General features: G+C 42.1%; 2 protein-coding genes across 3 annotated transcripts in view; both read right to left on the reverse strand.

Annotated features, from left to right (window-relative positions):
- Positions 1–10,511, reverse strand: part of gramd1c (GRAM domain containing 1c) — a 12,276-nt gene extending 1,765 nt beyond the window's left edge. Inside the window, exons 1-15 of one of the 2 annotated variants that reach the window (XM_042221912.1) lie at positions 10,360–10,511; positions 9,689–9,794; positions 9,256–9,379; positions 8,688–8,788; positions 8,214–8,309; positions 8,041–8,121; positions 5,840–5,958; positions 5,598–5,754; positions 5,280–5,439; positions 5,042–5,185; positions 4,824–4,942; positions 4,571–4,713; positions 3,248–3,351; positions 2,200–2,370; positions 1,725–1,791 (exon numbers count right to left, since the gene is read on the reverse strand). In XM_042221912.1, coding sequence (XP_042077846.1) covers positions 1,725–1,791; positions 2,200–2,370; positions 3,248–3,351; positions 4,571–4,713; positions 4,824–4,942; positions 5,042–5,185; positions 5,280–5,439; positions 5,598–5,754; positions 5,840–5,958; positions 8,041–8,121; positions 8,214–8,309; positions 8,688–8,788; positions 9,256–9,379; positions 9,689–9,781 — 1,679 coding nt within the window. In that variant the 5' untranslated portion in view covers positions 9,782–9,794; positions 10,360–10,511. Of the gene's footprint in view, positions 1–1,724; positions 1,792–2,199; positions 2,371–3,247; positions 3,352–4,570; positions 4,714–4,823; positions 4,943–5,041; positions 5,186–5,279; positions 5,440–5,597; positions 5,755–5,839; positions 5,959–8,040; positions 8,122–8,213; positions 8,310–8,687; positions 8,789–9,255; positions 9,380–9,688; positions 9,798–10,359 lie in introns of both variants that reach the window. The other variant, XM_042221943.1, reaches the window with a different exon arrangement.
- Positions 10,512–11,874: 1,363 nt separating this feature from the next.
- atp6v1ab (ATPase H+ transporting V1 subunit Ab) lies at positions 11,875–21,458 on the reverse strand. The gene is made up of 15 exons (XM_005912254.3): positions 21,246–21,458; positions 18,219–18,320; positions 17,821–17,949; positions 16,355–16,569; positions 16,132–16,269; positions 15,888–16,039; positions 15,633–15,795; positions 15,446–15,554; positions 15,154–15,276; positions 14,094–14,208; positions 13,916–13,979; positions 13,621–13,824; positions 13,393–13,487; positions 12,812–12,983; positions 11,875–12,570 (listed from the first exon to the last, which is right to left on the reverse strand). The coding sequence occupies exons 2-15, from the start codon at positions 18,298–18,300 to the stop codon at positions 12,478–12,480; spliced, it is 1,854 nt and encodes a 617-aa protein (XP_005912316.1). The 5' UTR covers positions 18,301–18,320; positions 21,246–21,458; the 3' UTR covers positions 11,875–12,477.
- Positions 21,459–22,409: the final 951 nt, after the last annotated feature.

The raw sequence follows: 22,409 nt of genomic DNA on the forward strand, positions 1-22,409 counted from the left end.
GGGCCGCATATTGTTTGCAAAGAGTACGGGAGACACTGCAGTCAGGGGCTGTAAAGACAACACTAAGCAGAGCACGTATAGATTCCTTTCTTCCCTTACTCGTGCAATGACCAGATGCTCTGACTTTAACACCAGAGCACATCGCTGTTGCAATTCTAAAAACGACAGCGACGTCGGCACCATGCAACCAGGGAACAGAAGAATCATTGTGAACTAATATGCAGATGGTTAAAGCTGCTCTAACATGCTGACCAGTGTGCCCAGGCCGCGGCCTCTTGATGCTCCGCGATTTTTAGTAGCGTGCGACTGGACAGGAAAAAGCTGCCTTAATCGGTTCGAAGTATTGTCGTTTGGGGCAGAAAGTGGGAGCAATCAAAACGCAATAACAGAACAAACATCGCGGCCTCTAATACCTAAAGGCAAAGAAGATATTTACGGATTTCTGATTCCCTACCTGTGTGGACACGCTGGTCTTTGTAATCACCACACTGCTAGCCTCGGTGTTGTTCCGTGGAATGAGGTTAATCTGGCGCAAGTCGGCTGAGCCACGTCACTCATGTTTCTCCCGGGTGCGGTAGAGCCGCCAGGGCTCCTGCGTGGAGACCTCAAAACCGGCGGGCTGCTGCCCCCCCAGTTTGTGGAATCGCTTTTTATCACTGCACGCACGCTAACCGGCTGTAAATAACAAGACGGGCGAGGATTCATCACTTATGTGTGTGTTCTCTTGCTCACGCGAAGAACCAGATTAACAGGGATAACACCGTAGTGATGGAGAGTGTGATTGACCGGCTGCCCACTTCATTGGTTCTTCATCGTAGGTGTTGAGTACAGTGGTAGTATCGCAGTATTTTTTGATAACACGCGAAAAGATATGCAACAGAGGGGACTGGTTGTAACGGCTAGAGACGAGGGATGAAAAAGCGTGTCGGAAAGCGTTTGTTTCAGCCGCTTGGAGGAAGAAGGTTGTGAAATCGAAGAGGCGCTCTGGAGTGTTTTCCAACTTCCACGGAGAGAAGGGCGGGAAGTACATTAAGAGCCTCGTCCTCTTGTTGCTGGGTATGTTGGTGTGTGCTAAGAGTGTGTAGAGAGAGTTGCTTAAACGGAAGCAGGGTGACAAAACTGGAAAGTAAGACGCAACCGCCTTCAATATGCAATACCACGCCACGCACTGAAAGTAGACTGTCTGCTTCCTGACGAAGCTTGGTGGAACGGAGCATATTACATTGGTACATCGCGGTATGACAGCGAGTCCTCATGTGTATCACCACCCGCAGGTGACCCCAAGTTTAAAGCGCAGTTCATGGGAAGTCAGACATGGGACTGGGCTGGGCGGGCGTCGGCCCCGGTTCTCCTCGGGTCGGCGCTCTTCAGGTTGATGTTGCTGTGTTGTTAGTCCAGATACAGTGGCGTCTGGGTCCACAAATCTCGCGTCTCATATGGGCCCTTATTCACTTAAAATAAACCTAGCCTTTAGGATTCGCCCATTGTCAGGATCAGCACAGGACTGTAAAGCACAGGTATTGTATATATAGTGTGAGAGATAGAGATATAGGTGACCAAAGCAGAGCATTGAGCAGATGCGGAACGTGGACGTAAAACTTGTTTTTTTTTTTTGTAAGTGTCGGTAATTACAGAAGTTATTCACTGTGGAGTGAAGACCTATATTCATGTGTGTGTGTGTGTGTGTGTGTGTGTGTGTGTGTGTGTGTGTGTGTGTGTCTTACACCACACTCATCCCAGCCACTATCGTTGTGACATTCCATCGATACGGACCTTTCATATCTACAGGGCCTGAAATACAGCAGCAAACATCAACACAACAGTTTTTGACTAGCAGTCCTATGAGGATAATATTGCACTCAGAGCACGTCGCATTTGTCAAGACATTTCCTCTTAATGACAAGCAGTTTTTTGCTTGAGGTATAAAAGTTGCTGTTCTCTGAGCGTGTCAAAAGATTGTACCATAACTCTACTTAAGATGACACAGTTATAACAGGTTTGAGTCTTTCCTATTCAAAGTGTACAGTAAAAAGTGTATTAAATGTCTAAGCCCACATTAAGGATTACTTGAATCCAGTTTAGGCCATTACAATGAAAATATCAACTTTAAGTGTTTAATTCAAAGCCAAGCACAGTTATAATGATCCCACCACTCCATTTTCATAAACTGTAGTTTCATTATTAAAAAGGCGTCAGTACCCATGTTGCCTTCTCTGTGCTGCTCAGCGTCGTGCCTATACTGCTTTTTGGGCTTTGAATGCTCTGCCAGAGTCCGGCTGTAAGTCCGCCTCCTCCTGCGAGGCCCACCCATCTTCCCCGCCTCTCCACCTCCTTGGTTCATCTCTGCTTCCTCCTCCAGCAGTTCTGCTTCTGTGTTGTGTAATCACAGGGCAAAACCAAAAAAATATATATAAATAAAAGGAAACAGGTGGGTTAACTCAGCAAAAGCAAAAGTAATCAGCATGAACGGCCTGGCCCGTTTATGGTCATGCCAAAACATCTCAACACTGTATTTTCCCAAATGTTTTTTGGCAGGTATGAGATGTGCGTATGTGTCATTTGTGGTCAGCAGTGGTTTTCTTCTTGGAACGCCGTTCACGTATGCCATTCCCCCCCCAGTCTCCTTATTGTTAAATCATAAACTCTTAACCTTAACTGAAATGAGTGAGGCCTGCTGTTCTTTCACATGATATTACAGGTTCTTGTGTGACCTGGATGAGTTGTCAATTTAAGTCAGTTAAATTGTCTTTTTTTTTTTTTTTAAATAGTTTTTATCATTAACTCAGTTTCCCTGGGTCTTTTTTCTCCGTGTGTTATAAATAAATCTTTTTTGGAACCAGTACTGGTCTTATTTTGTTGTATTTATCCACGACACCTTAAAAGCCGGTCTGCAAAAATATTGTCGGACATAAACCGGTCCGTGGTGCAAAAAAAGGCCTCTGATTTAAGTTATCTAATTAACTTTGGTAGGCCAGCCCCTCCTGTGAAGGTTCACCACTGGTCCAAGTTTTCTCTATTAGTGGGTAAGGGTGGTCCACTGGAGTCCCAAGGCCTTAGAAATGCCTTTATAATAGTTTTCAGACTGATAGATGTCTGCGACTTTGTTTCTCATCAGTTTCTTTAGATGGTGCGTGTTGGAGCCTTCGTTCATATCAGATCAGGGAAAAGAAAATCACAGGCTGAAGAAAGGAGACAGGCAAGTGCCCTCTTCTCCCTCCACAGCGTGGAGATGAGGCCGTCTACTCACCCAGATGCCGAAAATTCTCTTCTATGCCGCTCCAGGAGTTTTTGGTAATAAAGGACTTCACGAGGCCCCATGGCTGCTTCTTGTACTTTACATCGGTATACACCCTGATAATGTGACAGAGTAAAATCCAGTTAAGGAGAATAAAAGTAAAAGTCAGACTCACTGATAACATGGTTAACTACACAAATAATGTGTGATGAAGATATATTTTGCATCAAATTAAACAAAGCCTCTGCATTAGCCTTGCTTGCTCGACCCGGTGCTCAAATCAGGAACCAGTATTTAGACAAACCCGTGAAATACTGGGAGATAATGGCGTGTTCAGAAGAGACCAAATCTGAACTCTTTGGATGGCACAATACACGCCATGTTTGGAGTTCAAAAGGCACTCCATATCACCCCAAAACTAGCAGTGAAGTTTGGAAGTGGGAACATCATGGTGTGGGGCTGTTTTTCCAGCATATGGCACTGGCACGCTTCATATAATTAAAAAGGAAGGATGAACAGAAAAATGTGCAAAGACATTCTTGAGTAAAATCTGCTGCCATCTAGCAGGATGAAGACGATGAAATGAGACAGATCCAAACACACTGCCAGGGAAACTAGGTTGGTTTCAGAGAAAGAAAATACAGCTGCTAGAATGGCCCGGCCAATCACCTGACCTGAATTCAATTGAAAGATCTACGGAAAGGACTAGGAGGTCAGAGTTCATAGATGAGGCCAACACAACCTCCAGGATTTAAAGACTGTAGAAGAATGAGCCAAAAAAATAAAAACAATCGCATTTGAGCACCTGCCAAGGAGTCACAAAAATCACATCTTAGCAAGTTGCTAATGTAATGCAGGACTAACACAGAGAGGGACAACCTTTAATGCTCACATCCACAGTTAACCACCAGTTAACACCATTAATGTTCTGGGACGAAACTGGAGAATCCAGAACCCTGTGAGGTGACCATCCTAACCACCGCACTACTCCGTGCCTAAATGTAAAATGGTTATGTGCAGACAACACTGGTTTATCCACTGAGTTAGCCCAGCCCCCCCCAAGCTTGAAGAAATTATAGGTCTTTGTTAAGTGACTAAAAAAATGCAATCAGGTAGAGTATAAAGTCTGTAGAGATACTGACTCATAATATAAAGACATGAAAGGTGGGTGAAGGTTTTTACATGGCGCAGTATCTAATTAGGATATAACTGTGCGTTTACCACTTAATAAATGTTAAAATTGCTAGTTTTGTACAGTTTAATATGAAGTACACCTAGCTTTGTCTAAGTGTAGTGCCAAATAAACCAGACCCAGAAAAAAAGTTGACACTTTACCTTAGTCGACATTTCCTTTTAGAGTTACTCATGATGTAGTAGCGGGTTTGAGTGTAGAAGTAGTCATGATAGGGAACGTCATGTGTGTACACCTCCGAGTTTATGAGGTAATATTGACCATCCCTGGATTCTTTGTACAGCGTCTGACAGATAATAAAGTACAAATAAGCAGCCAGGCGTAGTTCAAACAACATTAACATATAAATTAATCAATTTGAGCTTGAAAGCGTCATTCATGCTGATGTAAACACACCTGGTACTCTGTAGCAGTGGAGAACTTCCCAATCAGAGGGTTGTTGATGGTTATTGTGTAGTTCAGACTCCGCTTCATGTTACCAGAAGAGTCTTTTTGCCAGGCAGTAGAGGTGATATCTGAGAACACAAAAGGCAACCTTGAATACTGTGCACACAAGAGCTTTTATTTGCTAGATCTGAATGAAAACTTTTTTTTTTTTAAATAAAAAGCCTTACTGGTTATCTTCCGGGCATCCATAAACCTGCGCATGAAGGTGGAGTCGGTGAAGAGAATTCCAAACATATGTTTTGCACCGATGTGGAAAACCCGGTTCAAATACTGTCGACCGGACACCTGAGACAGACCAACGCGGTCCTCCACTGAGGAGAGAAAAGAGGAAGAAAGATATTAAACCACAAAAAACAAAACCACACCTTTTAAGCATGCACCAGGCCCTGAGCGGCTTCTTGTCACCTTCTTCTTCGCTTTCCGAGCCGCTTTCCTCAGACGTGCCGTTCTCGTTGGCGTTAAGGTCAAGAGAAAGGGAGGAGCGCTTGGAGATGCGCTCCGGGACGAGGCGGTCCAGTTGGGGAGCCGGACTGCGCCTTTGGGATGGGGTGTTACGAAAGTCCTCCTGCAAGAAGACAAGTTTTTCGTGTTTTTGTTTTCCTTTGAGGTCTGTTACCATAATTGGATCTGAGGTGCAATTATGGCTAGTTTTGTCATAATTCTTGCAAAAAAAAAAAAGATGGATATACAGTTGCAGTATTAAAAACGTGATTGCTTAAATACCAAGTTGGGAGAGTTCTGTGAGCCAATAGGGGAAGGCATTTCTTCCCCTTGAGGTGTGGAGGTGTCCAAGGGTCCATTTTCCACTTCAGGGATGCGGAGGAAAGGGGGCCGCTCTAGTCTCCCTGGACCGTCATCTCCGCCAGGCCTGGCTGTCAGGCTGCAAGCAAACAAATGGGCGACATCAGATTCTAAACATGTCATGCGGTGCGTGTGGCTGGAGATGGAGGTGTAGGTGCGTTTACCTGGTCTGCATGTTTGATTCTGTCATTATCGGTGAGCTATCCATCTCTTCATAGCTTAAGCCAAGATCAAAACCATAATGCTGTCTAACCATCTGCCATAACTCGTGGCTGGTCAGAGACTGAAAGAGATGGGAAAAGGCAAGTCAACCATTACGTTTTGCTTGAAATGAATGACACGTGAGGTCTTTACCCACGAGATAAGCACACAGACACACAAAGGAAGAAAAAACTCCCAAACTGATCAAGCAAACCTGCTGTATTGTCACCATGGGCGACAAACTGGCTGACCTTATCTCTCTGACCTGCATAGATACTCATCTTACACTTTGGCATTAACCCTTGGCAGACAAAGGTTCAAAAGCAGACTACGTTAACAAGCTTCCATACAGTGTTAATAAGCGGGACCTTCAGTTTTTAGACACAAAACAGTGTTACACAAACAAGATCTTCACTTCAAAATAGATGAACGAGATTATTGTAGACCCGTTTATTCCACTGGAAATTTACGCGTTTTTGTCGAATGAGAACGAATTATTGTTTCACGTGAAACCCACAAAAACGTTTGAGATCCGTACACGCAGGTTTTACTTACGCGTTAAAGGACAACAATCCCACAGCTGCGAGCGTTTACTGGCTCCCAGGCAGTGATCAGTGACCTGGACGCACAGCGCACCCACATTCAGGAAGTAGACAACTCAAGCGAGTCCAAGACGCGCCGCCCAGATTTGCTCCAGTGAAAAAAGGTAAATAGAAAGGTTTTTGTACCTCCCGTTCTCTTATTCGTGAAACAGCCGCAGGAAGCTTCTCTATTTTTGTTAGAGTAAACCCTCTGACAGTTTCAACTTCAACACCAGCGAAGCGTCAAGTGCGACTGGAGGCCAGTCGTCAATGCAAATCAGCCGTCCTGGCCACACCTGCAGAGGTCAATGAACTTTTATATTCAGGTGTTTGCGCTGCAGATCCCAGGAGACCCACACCCACGAGAAGAGGCTGCCATAGTGCCAAGGCAGAGGCTAAAGACCGATGACGGGAGAGTCCAAAGTTCAGCGATTAACAAATTACTCAGTGCCGATACCAAAATGCCTTGAATGGTTCTCATCTGAAACCCTATGATAACCATGCTGGTTATTTTAGTCTCAATACCCAAAACAAAGCTACTGCCTTAACCTAATAGATATGACGACAATAGTTTCAATTAAAACAAACCAACAAACAAAAAACGTTATGACCATGTATAAAATCTAAATTAAAAGTTGGGGATTAAATGCTTTACAAATCACTTAAAGCTTAAATGAAAGAAAAATAGTATTAAAAACAAAAACACAAAACGTTTAATTTTGAATATGAATCTTGCCTTAAATCAAACCCGTTGTGCTTTTTTCTACCCTTTATATATATTTTTTATTATTGGGCTCTGTTAGAGTGGCTTTCCTGACGCCATAATAAATAAATTATACGTGGCCTTTATCATTTACTTTCACTGACATTTTGAGTGCTTGTACCCTTTCTTCAGCGACAGTATTGCAGCTTGCAAGTTGGGGTTTAAGAGTTGACTTGCGAGTTCATTTTGAAGGCTCTGCACTTTAGTAAACTTTGACGTCTCACCCTTAAACTTTGGAAGCAGCTGATATGCACAACATATTTCTTATTTATGGACTTTGCATGTCCAGGTTTAACACAAGTGAGATATCGTTCATTTTACTATGAAAAAAAAAAAAATCCGGACAATACAAATAAAACTGTTCTTGTTTATTCTTATTTGTTTACCTTTACTACACAGGAACACAGGAAGTGGGTAAAAGGTGAAAAATGACTTCCAGTGGGTTTATTTTAAAAGTACATCCCTCATTTACATGCAGGTTAACACATGTAAATAAAATAAAACCCTTGTGTCTGCTAGACTCGTGAACAGACTGTGTGCAGATGGTTAACCCTACACGCAATAACTAAACAAGACTGATTACCTCAAAGGAAGACCGTTTGTGGCTGGGGTAGTGGAGCATGATATGTACTCTGAACTGATTAGATAAATGCTCCATAAAGTCACAGGACCACTGGTGTTTTTGGAGGAGTTGCGCACAGCAGTGCTTTTGGAAATGACTATAAATCATGAACTAGTGTTGGACATAGACATAAGTACTGTACCGATTGGGACAATGCGCTGTTGCAGGTAACAACAGGTGGGTGAAGCAGGGCCTTACCTTACCCAGCAGCGTGTTTTCCCACATGCGAGAAAATTCCCGGTAGCTTTTCTCTCTTGCTGAGAAGGAAGTGAAGAAGAACTGCGAGCGAAAATACAAAGAGAGAAACCGAATATAAGCAAATGTGTGTTTTTCATATGTTAAACCAGCTCTGAATGATTGCAGTTTGGTACCTTGTCTGTACTCGTGCAGATCTGGATGGCGTTGGGAATGAATCGAGCAGTTTTCTCTCTCGTCATATTTGTGATGTTTTTAAGTGTCAGAGTGATCTATTTGAAAATAATAATAATAATAGTGAAAGGTTAATGTGAATGCTTGAAGAACAAACATCAGTGTCATCTGTTCACCAATGCAAATATCTAATCAGCAAATCACATAGCAGCAACAGTAGATTTAAGCATATCTACTGAAATTCCAGTCAGGTGAGTGGGGGAGAAAGGTGATACAAATGACTTTGGTTGTTTATTCCAGATGGACTGGTCACAGTGTCAGAAACTGCTTATCTGCTGGGATTTTCTCCACATATCTATCATCAGTGAGTTTAATCTCTTGGGTACAGTGATACTGAGAGGTCAAACACACTGCAACTTAAGAAAACGCCAGCAAATAGTTTACACCCTCGTCCTGCTGCTCTCCAGTGTTATTACCTTTGTTCCACGAAACACATTGCTGTAGAAACAGACCCAGTTCACTGAGAGGTAAATGCGTCCCTGTAGAAGTATATCCCGCTGGAGGGCACACGGATAATCTGAGGAAAAACACAGAAGAGCGCTGAAGCAGACACGTCATGCATATAAATAAATGTCTCTGACCTGTGTTTGCCGTTTTTAGGTTTCAACTGCATTTGGAATAAAGATGAGCATTTTCACAGAGAAACCTTTTTGTGAGCAGATCCTTTTTATCATTTAAAATATTGAACTTATACAAACAAACTGGTGCTGAAATGCAGTGCTCATTAAATTGTTACAACTGTGGGTTTCTGGCTGTTGCTAAAAGCTCGAGAAATGATCATTGTTTATGTGACTGGAGGTTCCTGAGCAGCTCTAACATAATAAATGATGTGCACTGTTTACAGAAATTTAATGATGCAAAGACGCCCATAGAGAATTGAATGTCATGACACAAATAAAATAAATATTATGATGCATTTGGATATAAAGAATGGAACTGATGTACACAATGAAAGACCCAACAATGGTAGCCTTTTCAACTCACCCACTAGGAGTCTCTCGGTTTCAGGCAGCTCTTTGAACAGCTTCTTAAACTCCTCGAGCCTCTGTTTGTAGGTTGGCACAGGAGGCTGAGGTGCCGCGAGGCACTGTGTCTGAACGTCAGAGCTCTGACAGAGGAACAGTTCACATTAATGACACGAGGACTTTAATGCAGAGCAAGAATTTGCGAAAGAAACAACAAAACGATGAGATCTGTAAAACCGAGATTTACTTGTGTAGACAGGCATGATAAAAATAAAGAACATCTCCAGATGATGAGCAGATTTATGAGCCTCAGAGAGGAAACAGCAATCACACCTTTGTGCTGGGAGGAAACATGGCCTCCCACAAGGGGGCAGTGAAAGATTTTCCATTTCACAGTTTATGGCACTGATGAGAGCAGCAGCAGCTTTATGTTAGTTGTATTTTTTCCTTACATCTTCATCTGAGCTCCACCTCAGGTCCGGCAGTGAGGTATCATCTGTGATGTCATCACTGCCCACTCCTGACCGGTTGGATACCTGGTCCATCTGCTCTGCTGCGCTGCTTAGAAGCAAAAGTGCATTGATATATGTGGGTTTATACATTTGGCTATGCTGTAATATGCTATGTTTAAACCATTCGTGCTTTCGCGTTATCGCTTTAAACTTTGATTAGCGGGTGTCAGGACGAGGCGGAAAGCTCTTTTTGGAGGGTTGAACTCTAATAACCTGCAAAATGTCAACAAACATCAGGTCCGCTGGGGAGGTCATTATCGCTTCAACGGAACTGGTTTGACTAGAGAGCTTAGTGAGGATGTGCAGGCATGCCACTGAACAGAAACCTGCACGATCTCGTGGTAAACTGGAAAGCTTACCACGAGCTTACCTTCGGTAAAAGGGCAGGTTTTGTGGCCACAAGTTAAAAGTTGACAGCAGAAAAAAAGTCAGGACTTTAAAGCAGCCTCCCCCTTTTCCCGTTCGCCGAGATAGAGATGAGAGATGGGAGCTATCAGCTGATGTGCAGCCAAGTCAAACAGCTCAAGTTGATAAAAGACTATCAAAGATCAGATACTCTGTTATCAAGCTTATATTTACATCTCCACGTGCTCTCTAATGAACGCACTTACCTGTCACGTAGTGGACCCAGGATTTCTGCTATGCGTGACCGAGGTTAAAATAAATAAATAAAAACGCAGCCGTTTGTCCCACACAACTCCGAGGCTCTCCCGAGTTTAAAGTGCTCTTGGCACGCCTTCCTGCAGGTGCATCTTATCCGGCCCAGGGAGCATTCCTTAAGGGAGTTGTCATCTCATTGGTGGTGACGCTCATTGGGCTTCACTCAATTACTTAAATCTTCAAAAAGGCCCCTCCCTCCTTTTATTTTAGTAATCCTCCAGATGAAAGGTTGATTTCAATTATAGCCATTTGACTTAGTAGCGCATTGTGATTTTTTTTAAGTATTTCATATGTACCTGTTTACTGTTCCTCAGCCAATCACAAGGCAGCAGCGTAATATATTTACACATGTAGACATGCCCAGGATGATCTGAGTATCAGAATAGAGAAGCAAGGTTATTTACGTGACTGTAAACGTGGCAGTCCTTTTGGTCTGACTATTTCAGAAACTGCTGATTTTCCAGCCCAACTCTCTCTAGTTTACAGAAAATATTCTAAAAAGAGAAAATATCCAAGTAAAAATGTTTTGTTAATGCCAAAGGCAAGAAGAAAATGGCCAGACTGCTTTGAGGTGACAGACAGGTGACCGTAACTTTACAAAACCACTGTTACACTCAAGGTTTGCAGAGGAACATCTCTAAGCACACACGTGTGAAACCTTGAAGCAGATGGGTTACAGCAGCAGGAGACCACACATGGTGCAGGTCTTGTCAGCTGAGAGCAGGAAAGCTCTCAGCTGACAATTTAGCTACAATTTACATTTTCATCAAAATTGGATGATAGAAGACTGAAAAAAAAAATGTTTCCTTGTCTGATCAGTCTTGATTTGCGCTGCGACATTTGGATGGTAAGATCAGACTTGAGCATAAACAGCATGAAAGGATGTATCCCATCATGCCTTGGCTCAATCATTCAGGGTGCTGCTGCTGGTGTAATAGTGTGGGGGCTATTTTCTTGGCACACTTTTGACCCCTTAGTATCAATTGAGCATGATTTAAGACAACAGCCTACCTGAGTATCATTGCTGACCGTGTCCATCCCATTATGACCAGTGTACCCATCTTCTTACTGCTGCTTCCAGCAGGATAACACACCATGTCTCAAAGCTGAAATCATTACAAACTGCTACCTTGAACTTGACAATGAACTCACTTTTGCGCTTTATACTTTTTTGACTTTGAGGTACAAATTATGCTACTTATTTAAACTATTTTTATGTTGCGTTTAACTTGATATTTAACTGCTAAATTCACATGAGATTAAGACTATTTTATATTAGATTACAAGCACTAAGATTCAGCTGTTGCTTTTAACCAGTAGTAATTAAGGTAGTTAAAATGTTACGCAAATCGATCCTGAGGTCAGGAGACTACACAGTATGTGTGATATGTGGGGAAACCAGTTTGACAGCTCCAGCAGTATCATCAGAAACAATGAAGTCAAACAGGCGACGACACCACAATGACTGTTTTTTTTCTCATATTTTAATTCTTTGGGAGTAACATGATGAAAGCACTGGACAGCAGAGCGTTGGACTCTTACACATTCACACAGCAAAGTACACAGCACTGCACAGCGTGAAACAACCATAAAAACAAAAAGAAACAAAGCCTTTACGTCAAAATGCTGGCAATAAATAGACTGATCTCATTAAATTTATATTCAATACTCTTCTGTACAGATGGTCTGTGAATTACAATACATCAACTGAACAATCCTCTTCAGGAAGAGCAACACAACACATAGGATTCATGTAAACAGAGAAAGGAATTACCAAGGTGAAGGGATCCCCGTTTCATACACACATCTAATTCACATACACGCACACATGATCGATGACCATGCAGAGGATCCAGAGTGTGCCGATACGAGGCAACGAGTAATAATGAATACAGTACATCTTTCTCTTTTCCCTCCACATGAAATTTCACATGCACACACTCTCACACGGTGACTCACAGAGGAGCACAATTGAGTACAGATAGTTTGAGGGATACATGGAGGTGGAATGTGATTCTGCAGTGGAGGGGTCTGAGATGAAAACTCGAAAGATTGTGACTGGTGGGCGCCTATTCCTCCAAGGTACGGAAGGCGTTCTGCATGTCCTCCACCAGCTGTGCATACTCGGCCTTGATCTTGGCTTCACCATCCTTAACCGGGTCCTACACGGAAATAAACAGGAATAAAGTGTCAAAGCTCGAAAAGAAAACGATCTGTGTTGGCTACCAACAGGTAGAAACAGGTTCTAAGTTAGCTTTTGACTTCTTGAAATCTTGCTGCTTAAAAACTAACACAGAAGAAAAAAAATAACAACTTCTAAACCAAAAAAACAAAACCAAAAAAACAGATGATGGAAGAACAGAAGAAACATACGGTGGCTTTTGCATGTACACCTGAACACACCTTGAATTTCATCGAGCTGATCTTGTAGAGGATTTCTCCCATGTGCTCCCTGATTATGGCCCAGGTGATTTTGTTGTCGCTCTGAGCTGTGGTTTCCACCGCGTGCCGTGCCATGTCATAGAAAGCTATCATGTTGGAGAGAATGCCCACTGTCTTGTAGAAAGGACAGAACCTGAGGAGATTGACAGCAAAGAGTCAGGAAAAAAAGGAGCTAACTGTAGATTAGGTCAAGAAACGGGGGAACTTATGATTTATAAAGAGTAGATCTAGGGCCAGACTTACTGCTTTGCAGCAGCACAACCTGGGTTTCGCCGTTTGTTTGTGCAAACTGATTTACTAATGTTTATGAAATGCAATTTACAGCTAATACTGTGATACCGCGATTGCAATGATATTTAACGCAGAAAAAAAGCATCGTATTTTTTGGACCTGGACACTATTTTGGCCCCGTTTAGTAAATATGCTGTTATTAATCTAATGATCTCCACACAGAAATTACCCAGCAGTGAATCATCATTTTTTTCAAAATCTGAGCCAGTAACATCAGTTAAGGTTCAAGTCATGTAGGCTATAAATGTTACCTGTCATAAGGAGTGTAACCGTTCTGCTGCAGGAAGTCATCTTTGATCAGTTTGGCCACTTCCAGTGTGATTTTATCCGTTTCTGCCAGTGAAGCCTGTCAGAGATAATGACACCTTAATTTATTCATGTGAAAAGACTTCAATGAATTTCTGAAACACGCCAAAATGGACCCAGTGAACAAATTTTTTTTAGGATCCGTTTCTGGCTTTGTCTCTGTGGTAAATTACCTTTCCGACAAGCTGCACAATCTCTGCCAGGTCCTCTTCCTCCTGCAGAATCTCCTTCGCCTTGGTACGCAAAGGTACAAATTCAGGGAAGTGCTTGTCGTAATATTCATCCAGGGCGCGGGTGTATTTGCTGTAGCTGATGAGCCAGTTGACGGATGGGAAGTGCTTCCTCTGAGCCAGCTTCTTATCCAAACCCCAGAACACCTAAGAGGGGAAGAAATGGGGGAAATAATAAAGCACATCGGATTTTATAAAGCTCATCCAGTCAGCGTGGGATCAGAAGGTGATCCTTTACCTGAACAATACCAAGTGTGGCTGAGGTAACAGGATCAGAGAAGTCACCACCAGGGGGCGATACACTGGAAAAAAGCACAAAACATTTTCATTAAATTGCTGTATTCAACTTTCTGTTGCCTCTCAAAAAAAGATGTGCAGAGTAATGTCTCCCTCTACTGATGCAAAGCTGTACTCACGCGCCTACAATACTGACGCTGCCTTCCCTCTCTGGGTTGCCCAGGCACTTCACTCTTCCGGCACGCTCATAAAAGGAGGCGAGTCGGGCACCCAGATACGCAGGATAACCACTGTCTGTGGGCAGATGCAGGAAATAGCTTTTTATGCTGTGCCAAGTACCACTCTGCTTTTATTTTACCAAAGACCGAAGCACCAAAGCACACCAGCTCCACTCTAATGAAATTCGAAGCGGTCAGCCGTTTTCATACAGTCGCTTTTGCAGTTTTACCTCAAACAACACAAAATGGTTTAATTCATACTTATGGGTCAATATTTGTTCTATCTATATAAAGTCAAATGAAGATAAAAGAATGACATATATGCTATATGGAGTGCTATTTATATAGTGCACTCATACATACATGCATGAGGTACTTTATTCTATAAACGTTAAGTATTCCATCTACCTCACATCGACGGGCAATTTATAACTACTAATTAATTTAGCATGCATGTCTTTATACTCCTGGAGGACGCACAGAGAACCCATGTAGGTAATGGGAGAACATGTTAACTCTATACAGTAGGGCCCTAGCCAGACTCAAACCAGAATCTTCTTGTTGTGAAGCAACAGTGCTAACCACTGCACCACCGTGCTGCAAAAGTAAACTTACATTTTTAATTGTTGCTGTTTTTCTATCAACCAGAAATACACTGCAGAAGCTTGAGAAGGCCTTTTGTTCAACGGGCAGCTTGTTTCAGTTGCTCTGTTGTTTTTATTTAAATGGCTGTGTGTACGAAAATAAAGCAAGCGTACTGTTCCTGTTACTCCCATGTATATCTTTAGAAAACCTGATATGATTTTGATGAATCTTTTGAACATTTCTCACAAGCCCCTCCTGCTGTTGCGTAGCTTAGGTGAAAATTGGACTAAATCCACCCTCAAAAGACTGACTGTAACCAGCTAAATCTGTGTTACAATAATTAGGAGATCCTTGAATATTTTCTTCCCCATATTAGACCCTAACATTGCGCCCTAAAATTTTAAAAAGCTCTGCTCACATGAGACTTCAAACTTACCAGCAGGCATCTCAGCTAGACGTCCAGAAATCTCCCTGAGAGCCTCAGCCCAACGGGAGGTGGAGTCGGCCATCATGCTCACGTTGTACCCCATGTCTCTGAAGTATTCAGACAGAGTGATTCCTGCCAAAATAAACTGAGTTAGAAGGCACAGCACATGTGAGCCAATTAAAAAGAATCACACGAGGACAGTGAGTGAGCAATCCCTTAAGAGTGAGTGTTCTTCATTATAAGAGGATCGCACAGTTAGGGTGAGAGATAAAAAGTACTTTAGGGTACTGTTAACAGTCACCTGTGTAGATGGAGGCTTCTCTGGCAGCTACGGGCATGTTGGAGGTGTTGGCCACCAGCGCTGTTCTCTTCATGATGCTCTCCGTCTTTCCATCCACCTCCATCGTCAGCTGTCGCCCAAACAACACTGTCAGTTACCTCTGAACAATAGTTTACTTAGAAAGGGGTGCCAGTACACTGCCACTTACTTCAGGGAAGTCTCTCAATACTTCTGACATCTCATTTCCACGCTCCCCACAGCCTACGTAGATGATGACATCACTGTTTGAGTATTTGGACAGGGACTGGGAGATGACAGTCTTTCCACAGCCAAAGGCTCCTGGGATAGCTGTGGTTCCTCCTTGCACACATCTTCAAACCATGAAGAGAAGAGATTAGGAAAACCTTTCTGAAACAAAAAAATCATCAAGGGTAAAAGGTCTGAGGGAGAATTTGAGACTCACGGGAAAAGGGCGTCCAGCACTCTCTGTCCGGTCAGCAGTGGGTGATTGGCGGGCAGCTTCTCTGTGACGGGCCGCACTTGTCTGACAGGCCACACCTGCACCATAGTGAACTTCTCCTTCACGCCTTCAAACTCCAGCTCCATCACCACATCCTGACACAGAAACACACGCGACATCAGCACAAATCAACGCCTCACAAGCTGCTCGTAAATTACAACCGCAGCTGTAGGCATGTCAGACTCACAGTGATATCATAGTTTCCAGGCGGAGCCACGTAGGTCACAGTGCCTCTGTTTTTAGGAGGCAACATGATCTTGTGCTTAATGAGGGAGTTCTCGTACACCATACCGTAGATGTCGCCGCCTGTGATGTGACTGCCAACCTAATAGAGTGAAAAGAGATGTACAGTTAATCTAATTCACCCGACATCTCAGACTTTTCAAGAAGAAGTCTCTACAAACTCCTACCCGCAGACTCTTGCTGGGAGAAAAATCCCACTTGAGGTCTCGGTTGAGGGCTCCAATATTTACACCTCTGGGAATGTAGATGCTTTGTGTGAGGTCATTAATGTCCTTCAGAGGTCGTTGGATACCATCAAAGATCGAGCCCATGATTCCTGGACCCAGCTCGACTGAAAGAGGTTTCCCCGTGCGGAGCACAGGATCGCCCACAGACACACCAGCTGAATTCAAGCTCAGAAAAATCATCAGGGTTTGGGTGAATTAGTTACCACCTGAGGACTAAGATAACCCCAGTTTGATTATTTTATAAGCAGCAAGGTGTTCAATAGTCTTGAACTCCCCCCCTCATTTCTTTATATTTTAGCTGGTAAGTGGGAAATGGACGCAGAGATTTGAAACATTTTCAAACATGCAGGGAAAACAGTATTTGGCAAAACTACAACCTCGAAAGTCAATATTTGGCATGACCACCTTTCTTCTTCAACACAGCCTGAACTCTCTTAGCCAAAAATCTGTTTTAGCTACAGACACGACTTTAAGATACTGTTCATCTGCTGTAAACAGATTTTAGGTGTTTTTGTCCTCAGTTTGTCCAGTTTCCTCCAATTTCTTAAGGACACACTGCATGCCATGCCGTGTTTTTTTTGTGTTTTTGTGACAGGCTTCTAGTAACAATGTTTCTAAGCTGTCTGTCATGTATAAACAAAAAAAACCCAAAAAAAACCCAAACTGGTTTGTCCCTCCAGTTACGTGCCTTTTTTTTAAGCTTGAATGAGTCAACAAACAAAAATACATTTCTTTGAAAATAGTCAGTTACAAGGACTAGATTGAAGAGTCCTTGTCCTTTGAAAGACCTTCGGAAAACACGGAGAACTCAAGGCTTGCTCAAGACTGCTTTAAAAAATACAAAATCGTTTTGGTTTCTACACAGAAATGGAATGTCTGTTATATCCAGATTCACACGCTCTCATTAGGAATTTACGGCTGTGACTTAATCCATCCAGTTACATAAAAGATTATTTTTTATAGTAAAGGGTACAGTAGCTTTTTCCAAATTAATTGACTACGTCCTTAAATACGGTCAGTGATGACCCCAAAACAATCTGGGTAAAAGACACAGGATGCCTTTGAAACGCTTGAGCATCATTATCCTTACCACCAGTTAGGGATGGAAGTATACTGACAATTAGATAGTAAATACAGCAGTAGCTTAGTTACACTGATGTTATTAATACTGTCCTAAACAATGTCACCTGCAGCTCTATCAAACTTGCTGCAAGAAGCATAACAAATGATGCACCCACTTTAGTGAATGTACCACAAATCCAGGGTGGAAGAAAGAGACTGAGTAGCATGAAATGGAGAAATCCTGCAACTAAACCCTATCTGACTGTTTATATGGACATCTTCTTCTTGTTTCAGGATCAACTTTTATAATATCCAATAACAGCAGCGTAATAAAATAAGGATACATGTCTCTTCATAGACCTGGATGGTGGCCATGTCTCCCTCCAGCCTGATAATCTCTCCCACCAGCTCACTGTGGCCGACACGGACCAGCTCATACATGGCTGCTCCTGCCATGGCCGTCGCTGTCACCACTAGAAGCACAGATGAGATGTAATCATAAGAGTGGTTGCTTTTTGTTTGACTGAAATGAATTTCGCTGTTTGTTGTAAAAGCAAAGTTGTTGTGCCTTTGTAGGATTAAAATAGTGCTCACAAAACCTTATTATTGTGACCAAGACTGAGAAATACAGATGTGGTTAAATGTGTTTGTGTCATTACACCTCCTCAGTTTTTTTCTGGAAAGTGGTAATAATGTGTTAAATATGAAGGAGGAGTTTCATAAGGAGTATGTGGTGACCGACCTGGTCCAGAGACTCCGTGAACGTATCCAAACTGGCTCTCCCTCTCCTCATCCCTGATCTTGGGCAGCTTGGACATGTCCATCTTCACGTTTATTAGTCAGACTGGAAGAAAAGAAACATAAGCAGCTGTTACTGACAACAACTTCCCTTTTTGTGACAAATTTAAAATGACAAATTAGTTCATTTTCAGCATAAAGCCCCTACGAGAGTTCAATTCAATTTTACTTATATAGCACCAAATCACAACAACAGTTGCCTCAAGGCAATTTATACTGTAACCTAAAGACTCTGCAATAATAAAGAGAAACCCCCAACAATCCTATGACCCCCTATGAGCAAGCACTTTGGCAACAGCGGGAAGGAAAAACTCCTTTTTAACAGGAAGAAACCTCCAGCAGAACCAGCCTCAGGGAGAGCACCCCGGTTACCATCTGAGGACAAAGATAATCCGCGTTTGATTATTTTTATAAGTATCAATTTGAAACTTCTCATTTTCAAGTTATTGCATTCACAAACTTAGGTGCCCATGGTGCCCGCCCAGCAGCAAGTAAATGGGAATTCAGCTGGGAAGTATTTTTGCAGGCCAGTCGAACTCTTATTTAACCATGTAAAAAGAAACGTTCATGTTTAGAGTGGCTGGATGGGTAAAACCAAAGCCTTATGAGGAAATAGGAGAGGTAAAAAGAAATACTGAAAGTTAAAAGAACACCAGCACACATCTGAAAACATTTCAACGTAATTACTAGTGAAACGGTGACCACCGGTGCTGAAAGTTCAAAGGCGGTAATTACAAAAGCCACCTTTAATGTGCTGATTCAAAAACTCACAGCAGCTCTCAAAAAAATGTTTCGTTTTTCTTATAACACATAGACATTCTGTGTATTCAAATGAATTTGAATACCTCTGTGATGAACTGGCAACTTGTACAGGCTGAGTGGGTAAGCAAATGGATATATGAATGTGGACTTTTGACCAGAATTGGACAAATTTATATTCTCATTATGAGTTCATTTAAATGTTTTCCTGGCATTATGCTGACTACTCTATATTGTCTCCCCCTGTAATAACCATGGAAACCTTGAAGAATGCACAGCATCACTGCTCAGGGATCCTTGTGTTGCTGCAGTCTCAGCATCAGAGGCAGAAGTAGGCCACCTCACCAGCCAGTCCACTGGCCTACTACAGTCAGTCAGTGTGGCACATCCGGCTAACATTAGTGGGGGATCCCACTGCATCCTTTTTTTTTTTCTTCATATGAAGAATAGGGTGCATCTTTCCCACATCAGGCTGTTCCTTTTTCTGCTATATTTATACCTCACAACTCAGCCACATGCAGCTGTAACACAAGCACAAGCTGCCATGAGTCGTGACACAGACCCATCCTCACAAAGCGCTGCCTGCAGATGCTCTGCACACATTCAAGATCAGCTTTATCTGCTAGATAATATATTCATTACTTGCAGTTACATCAAGAAAATATGCCTATATTGTGGATTTCTTTTTCTGCCCCCCCTTCTTTCCATCTTTCTACATCTATGTCCTTTATTGCCCTTCCTACTGATGCACGGATCTTCCTGCTCACGGTAGGCTGCTTGGCCATCTGTGCTGGAATAAAGCAGCTCCACCTATTGATTAAAGCAAGAACTGCAAGAGAGATATACATAGGAAGGCTTCACTGCTCAAAAAAACCAGACTAAATTTACTGGTTTTAACTGGATAATACTGGTATTATCCAGGGAGCTCACCTGGAAAACCTGTTAGTGTACCAGAGGCAAGCCTCTGCCCATTTGATTAATAACATCACAATAAATAACAAAAGAATTACACATAAAACATCAAATATGTCTTCTTTTAAAGCAGCACAATAATATTTATTGGAATAATTAACTTCTGTATGTAATAAACCCACAGAGTAGCACTTTTTCATAACTTCCAGATACAACAGCTATGGAAAAAGTATTCTACATGACACTAAGTCATATGATCCTGGCACATGACTGGCTGCCCTCAGACGATGAGTCTCTTTAAGGAAGTGGAACACCAGCATGGTGAAAAACTGGGAAGTCAAAATCATAACTGTCTATGTGGAAACTCTGGAGATTTTCTCCCACCTGACTGCAGTACTTCACATATTAACCTCCTAAGACCCGAACTCTTCCACGGCATGCATTTTTAATTTCTCTTTGATATTTGGGCATATTGGGGCGCGATGAATGTAAAAACAAAGAATTACCAGATTTTTTTAAACCTTATTTTTGTTTTTAAGAAAAATAAGAGCCACATATGAGGATATTCGTTTAGAATTTTGATAAAACAGTAGCTGTATAATGTCCTTGTAAGTGGATATCAGGCCCTCGTAGAGCAAAATTTCGTATTTTGGTCTAAATAGCCCAAAATGTGATGTCCACATATGTGGACGCCAGGTCCTAGGAGGTTAAAGAAAATTTACCACAGCATTAATATACTAATGTGGGCAACAATTGACGGCAAGCCTCCTGTTGGGACCAAATGTTACACCGATGAAACAGCTTATCAGACAGCAATTGAGGAGTCTGTAGTGAGTTTAACCCGAGTGTCCCTGTATGAGATGTTGTCTGGGTAAAAACAGGCTCAGTAATATTACATGTAAGTGAGGTGATTCTGCAAAGCATCCTGAAATGCAGATGTTAAATGAAAGTCCCATGGACGCAGGTAACGCTGCTGATCGAGTGCACAATATTCGAAACTATAAACTAGCCAGTTGTTTAGCCACAACAGGAAGAGTCTGAAATCCGAATAATAAAGCCGGAAAAAATAATGTTTGTAATTTCCACTCGGCCATATTTTGTCCTTACGTTAACAACAAGGTTAGCTAGCTGTGTGTGTGATTAGGTGTTGTGAAAACGATAGCAAGACTGGTTTGTCGGCCTGGGTGGAAAAAAAATGCTGTCTCTACTATTCTGGTGTATAGGGATTGCTAAACGGTTTCACTGTACACATGCATCCAAATATACTTCGTAATATTAAAATGAAAAACGGGATATTTACCGTGTGGCTGTGAAGTGTCCGTTTACTGTCTTGGTTCGAGAGAGGAACGCTGGCTGCTGCGGAGCGTGACAGCGAGATCAGCTGACTTCATTCACTCACCGCTTGCTTTTACTGCGGGCTAGCGGCAACTGGCGCCATTTTGGATCCTCCCCTGGACTACCGGAAAGATCTCTAACTGGTGGATATTTGTGGTCATTTAACCTCACTTTGCATAAAGCACGACTCCGAGCTCATAGCTTCTCATATTGTTGTTGTAAACCCTTGTGTTAAATTATGTTTTCACCTTTGTGGTAAATTGGTTTTATGGGAGACTACGTAAACTTTTAAGTACACCTTATGTGAGCGAGCGTAAACCCACAGTGATGTAAGTTCTGTTGGTATGCAACGATAAACAACCTATCTACATTACATAGATCATAATGAGCCACGGCAGCTTATCTCTCATGTTGTTTGATATCTTTTCAGCAACGGTTGAGCCAAAATGGAGGTGCTTTCACAACTCCCGGTTTATCTTTCAGGTGGTTTAGGAGTAAACGATGAAAATGTAATTTTGATAAAATACATTTATTTAAATATGTATACATACCCCCAGTTTGTTTTTTTGTTTTTTTGTTTTGTTTTTTTATTTTTTTTATTTATTTATTGGGGGTGTATACGTTTCTCCAAATTACAAATTTACAGAACTACAGGGCTCATGGGTTTTTCTTTCGCTTTCGTTGTGTAACAGAAAATCTCAGCATCCATATGACCAACACTGTATTACATATATAAACTAATTTCGGATTTCCTTTTTATGAGTAGATAAATATAAAAAATAATTTCAGTAATATATTTAGAAAACTAAAACGGTAGATTTCATTGACTAGTAGTAATCCAGTTGTTCTACAACAAATAATTCTGGGGCGAAGACGTAGGCGCTTTCCCCCAAAAAAATATAATGCTTGCTTTCGGAGGTCAGACAAATGCATTTCACACGTCTCAATGTCACACCAGAAGTAAAGTCCCCTTAAATAATGCGAGACGAATACGAGCCCTATATAATTAGGACTGAGAACCAGGATGTTTTCAACACATAAACCGTCATTTAAATGTCTTAATTTGGCTGGAAAAGAGCCTGAGAGTCCAAACCCAGGTCAAAAAGTCTCATATCTAACATTAGAGGCG

This window comes from Haplochromis burtoni, unplaced genomic scaffold, assembly GCF_018398535.1.
Source record: "Haplochromis burtoni strain Fernald_Lab_line unplaced genomic scaffold, NCSU_Asbu1 Contig_1, whole genome shotgun sequence".
In the NCBI taxonomy this organism is placed as follows: domain Eukaryota; kingdom Metazoa; phylum Chordata; class Actinopteri; order Cichliformes; family Cichlidae; genus Haplochromis; species Haplochromis burtoni.

Excerpts from the sequence above, each read along its gene's own strand:
- atp6v1ab (XM_005912254.3), bottom strand. The coding sequence starts at position 18,300 with ATGGACATGTCCAAGCTGCCCAAGATCAGGGATGAGGAGAGGGAGAGC. Across the intron at positions 16,570-17,820 it reads CCAGGTCTATGAAGAGACAT|CTGGTGTGTCTGTGGGCGAT; the intron begins GTATCCTTATTT and ends GCTTGAATTCAG. Across the intron at positions 13,980-14,093 it reads AGCGTCAGTATTGTAGGCGC|TGTATCGCCCCCTGGTGGTG; the intron begins GTGAGTACAGCT and ends GCTTTTTTCCAG.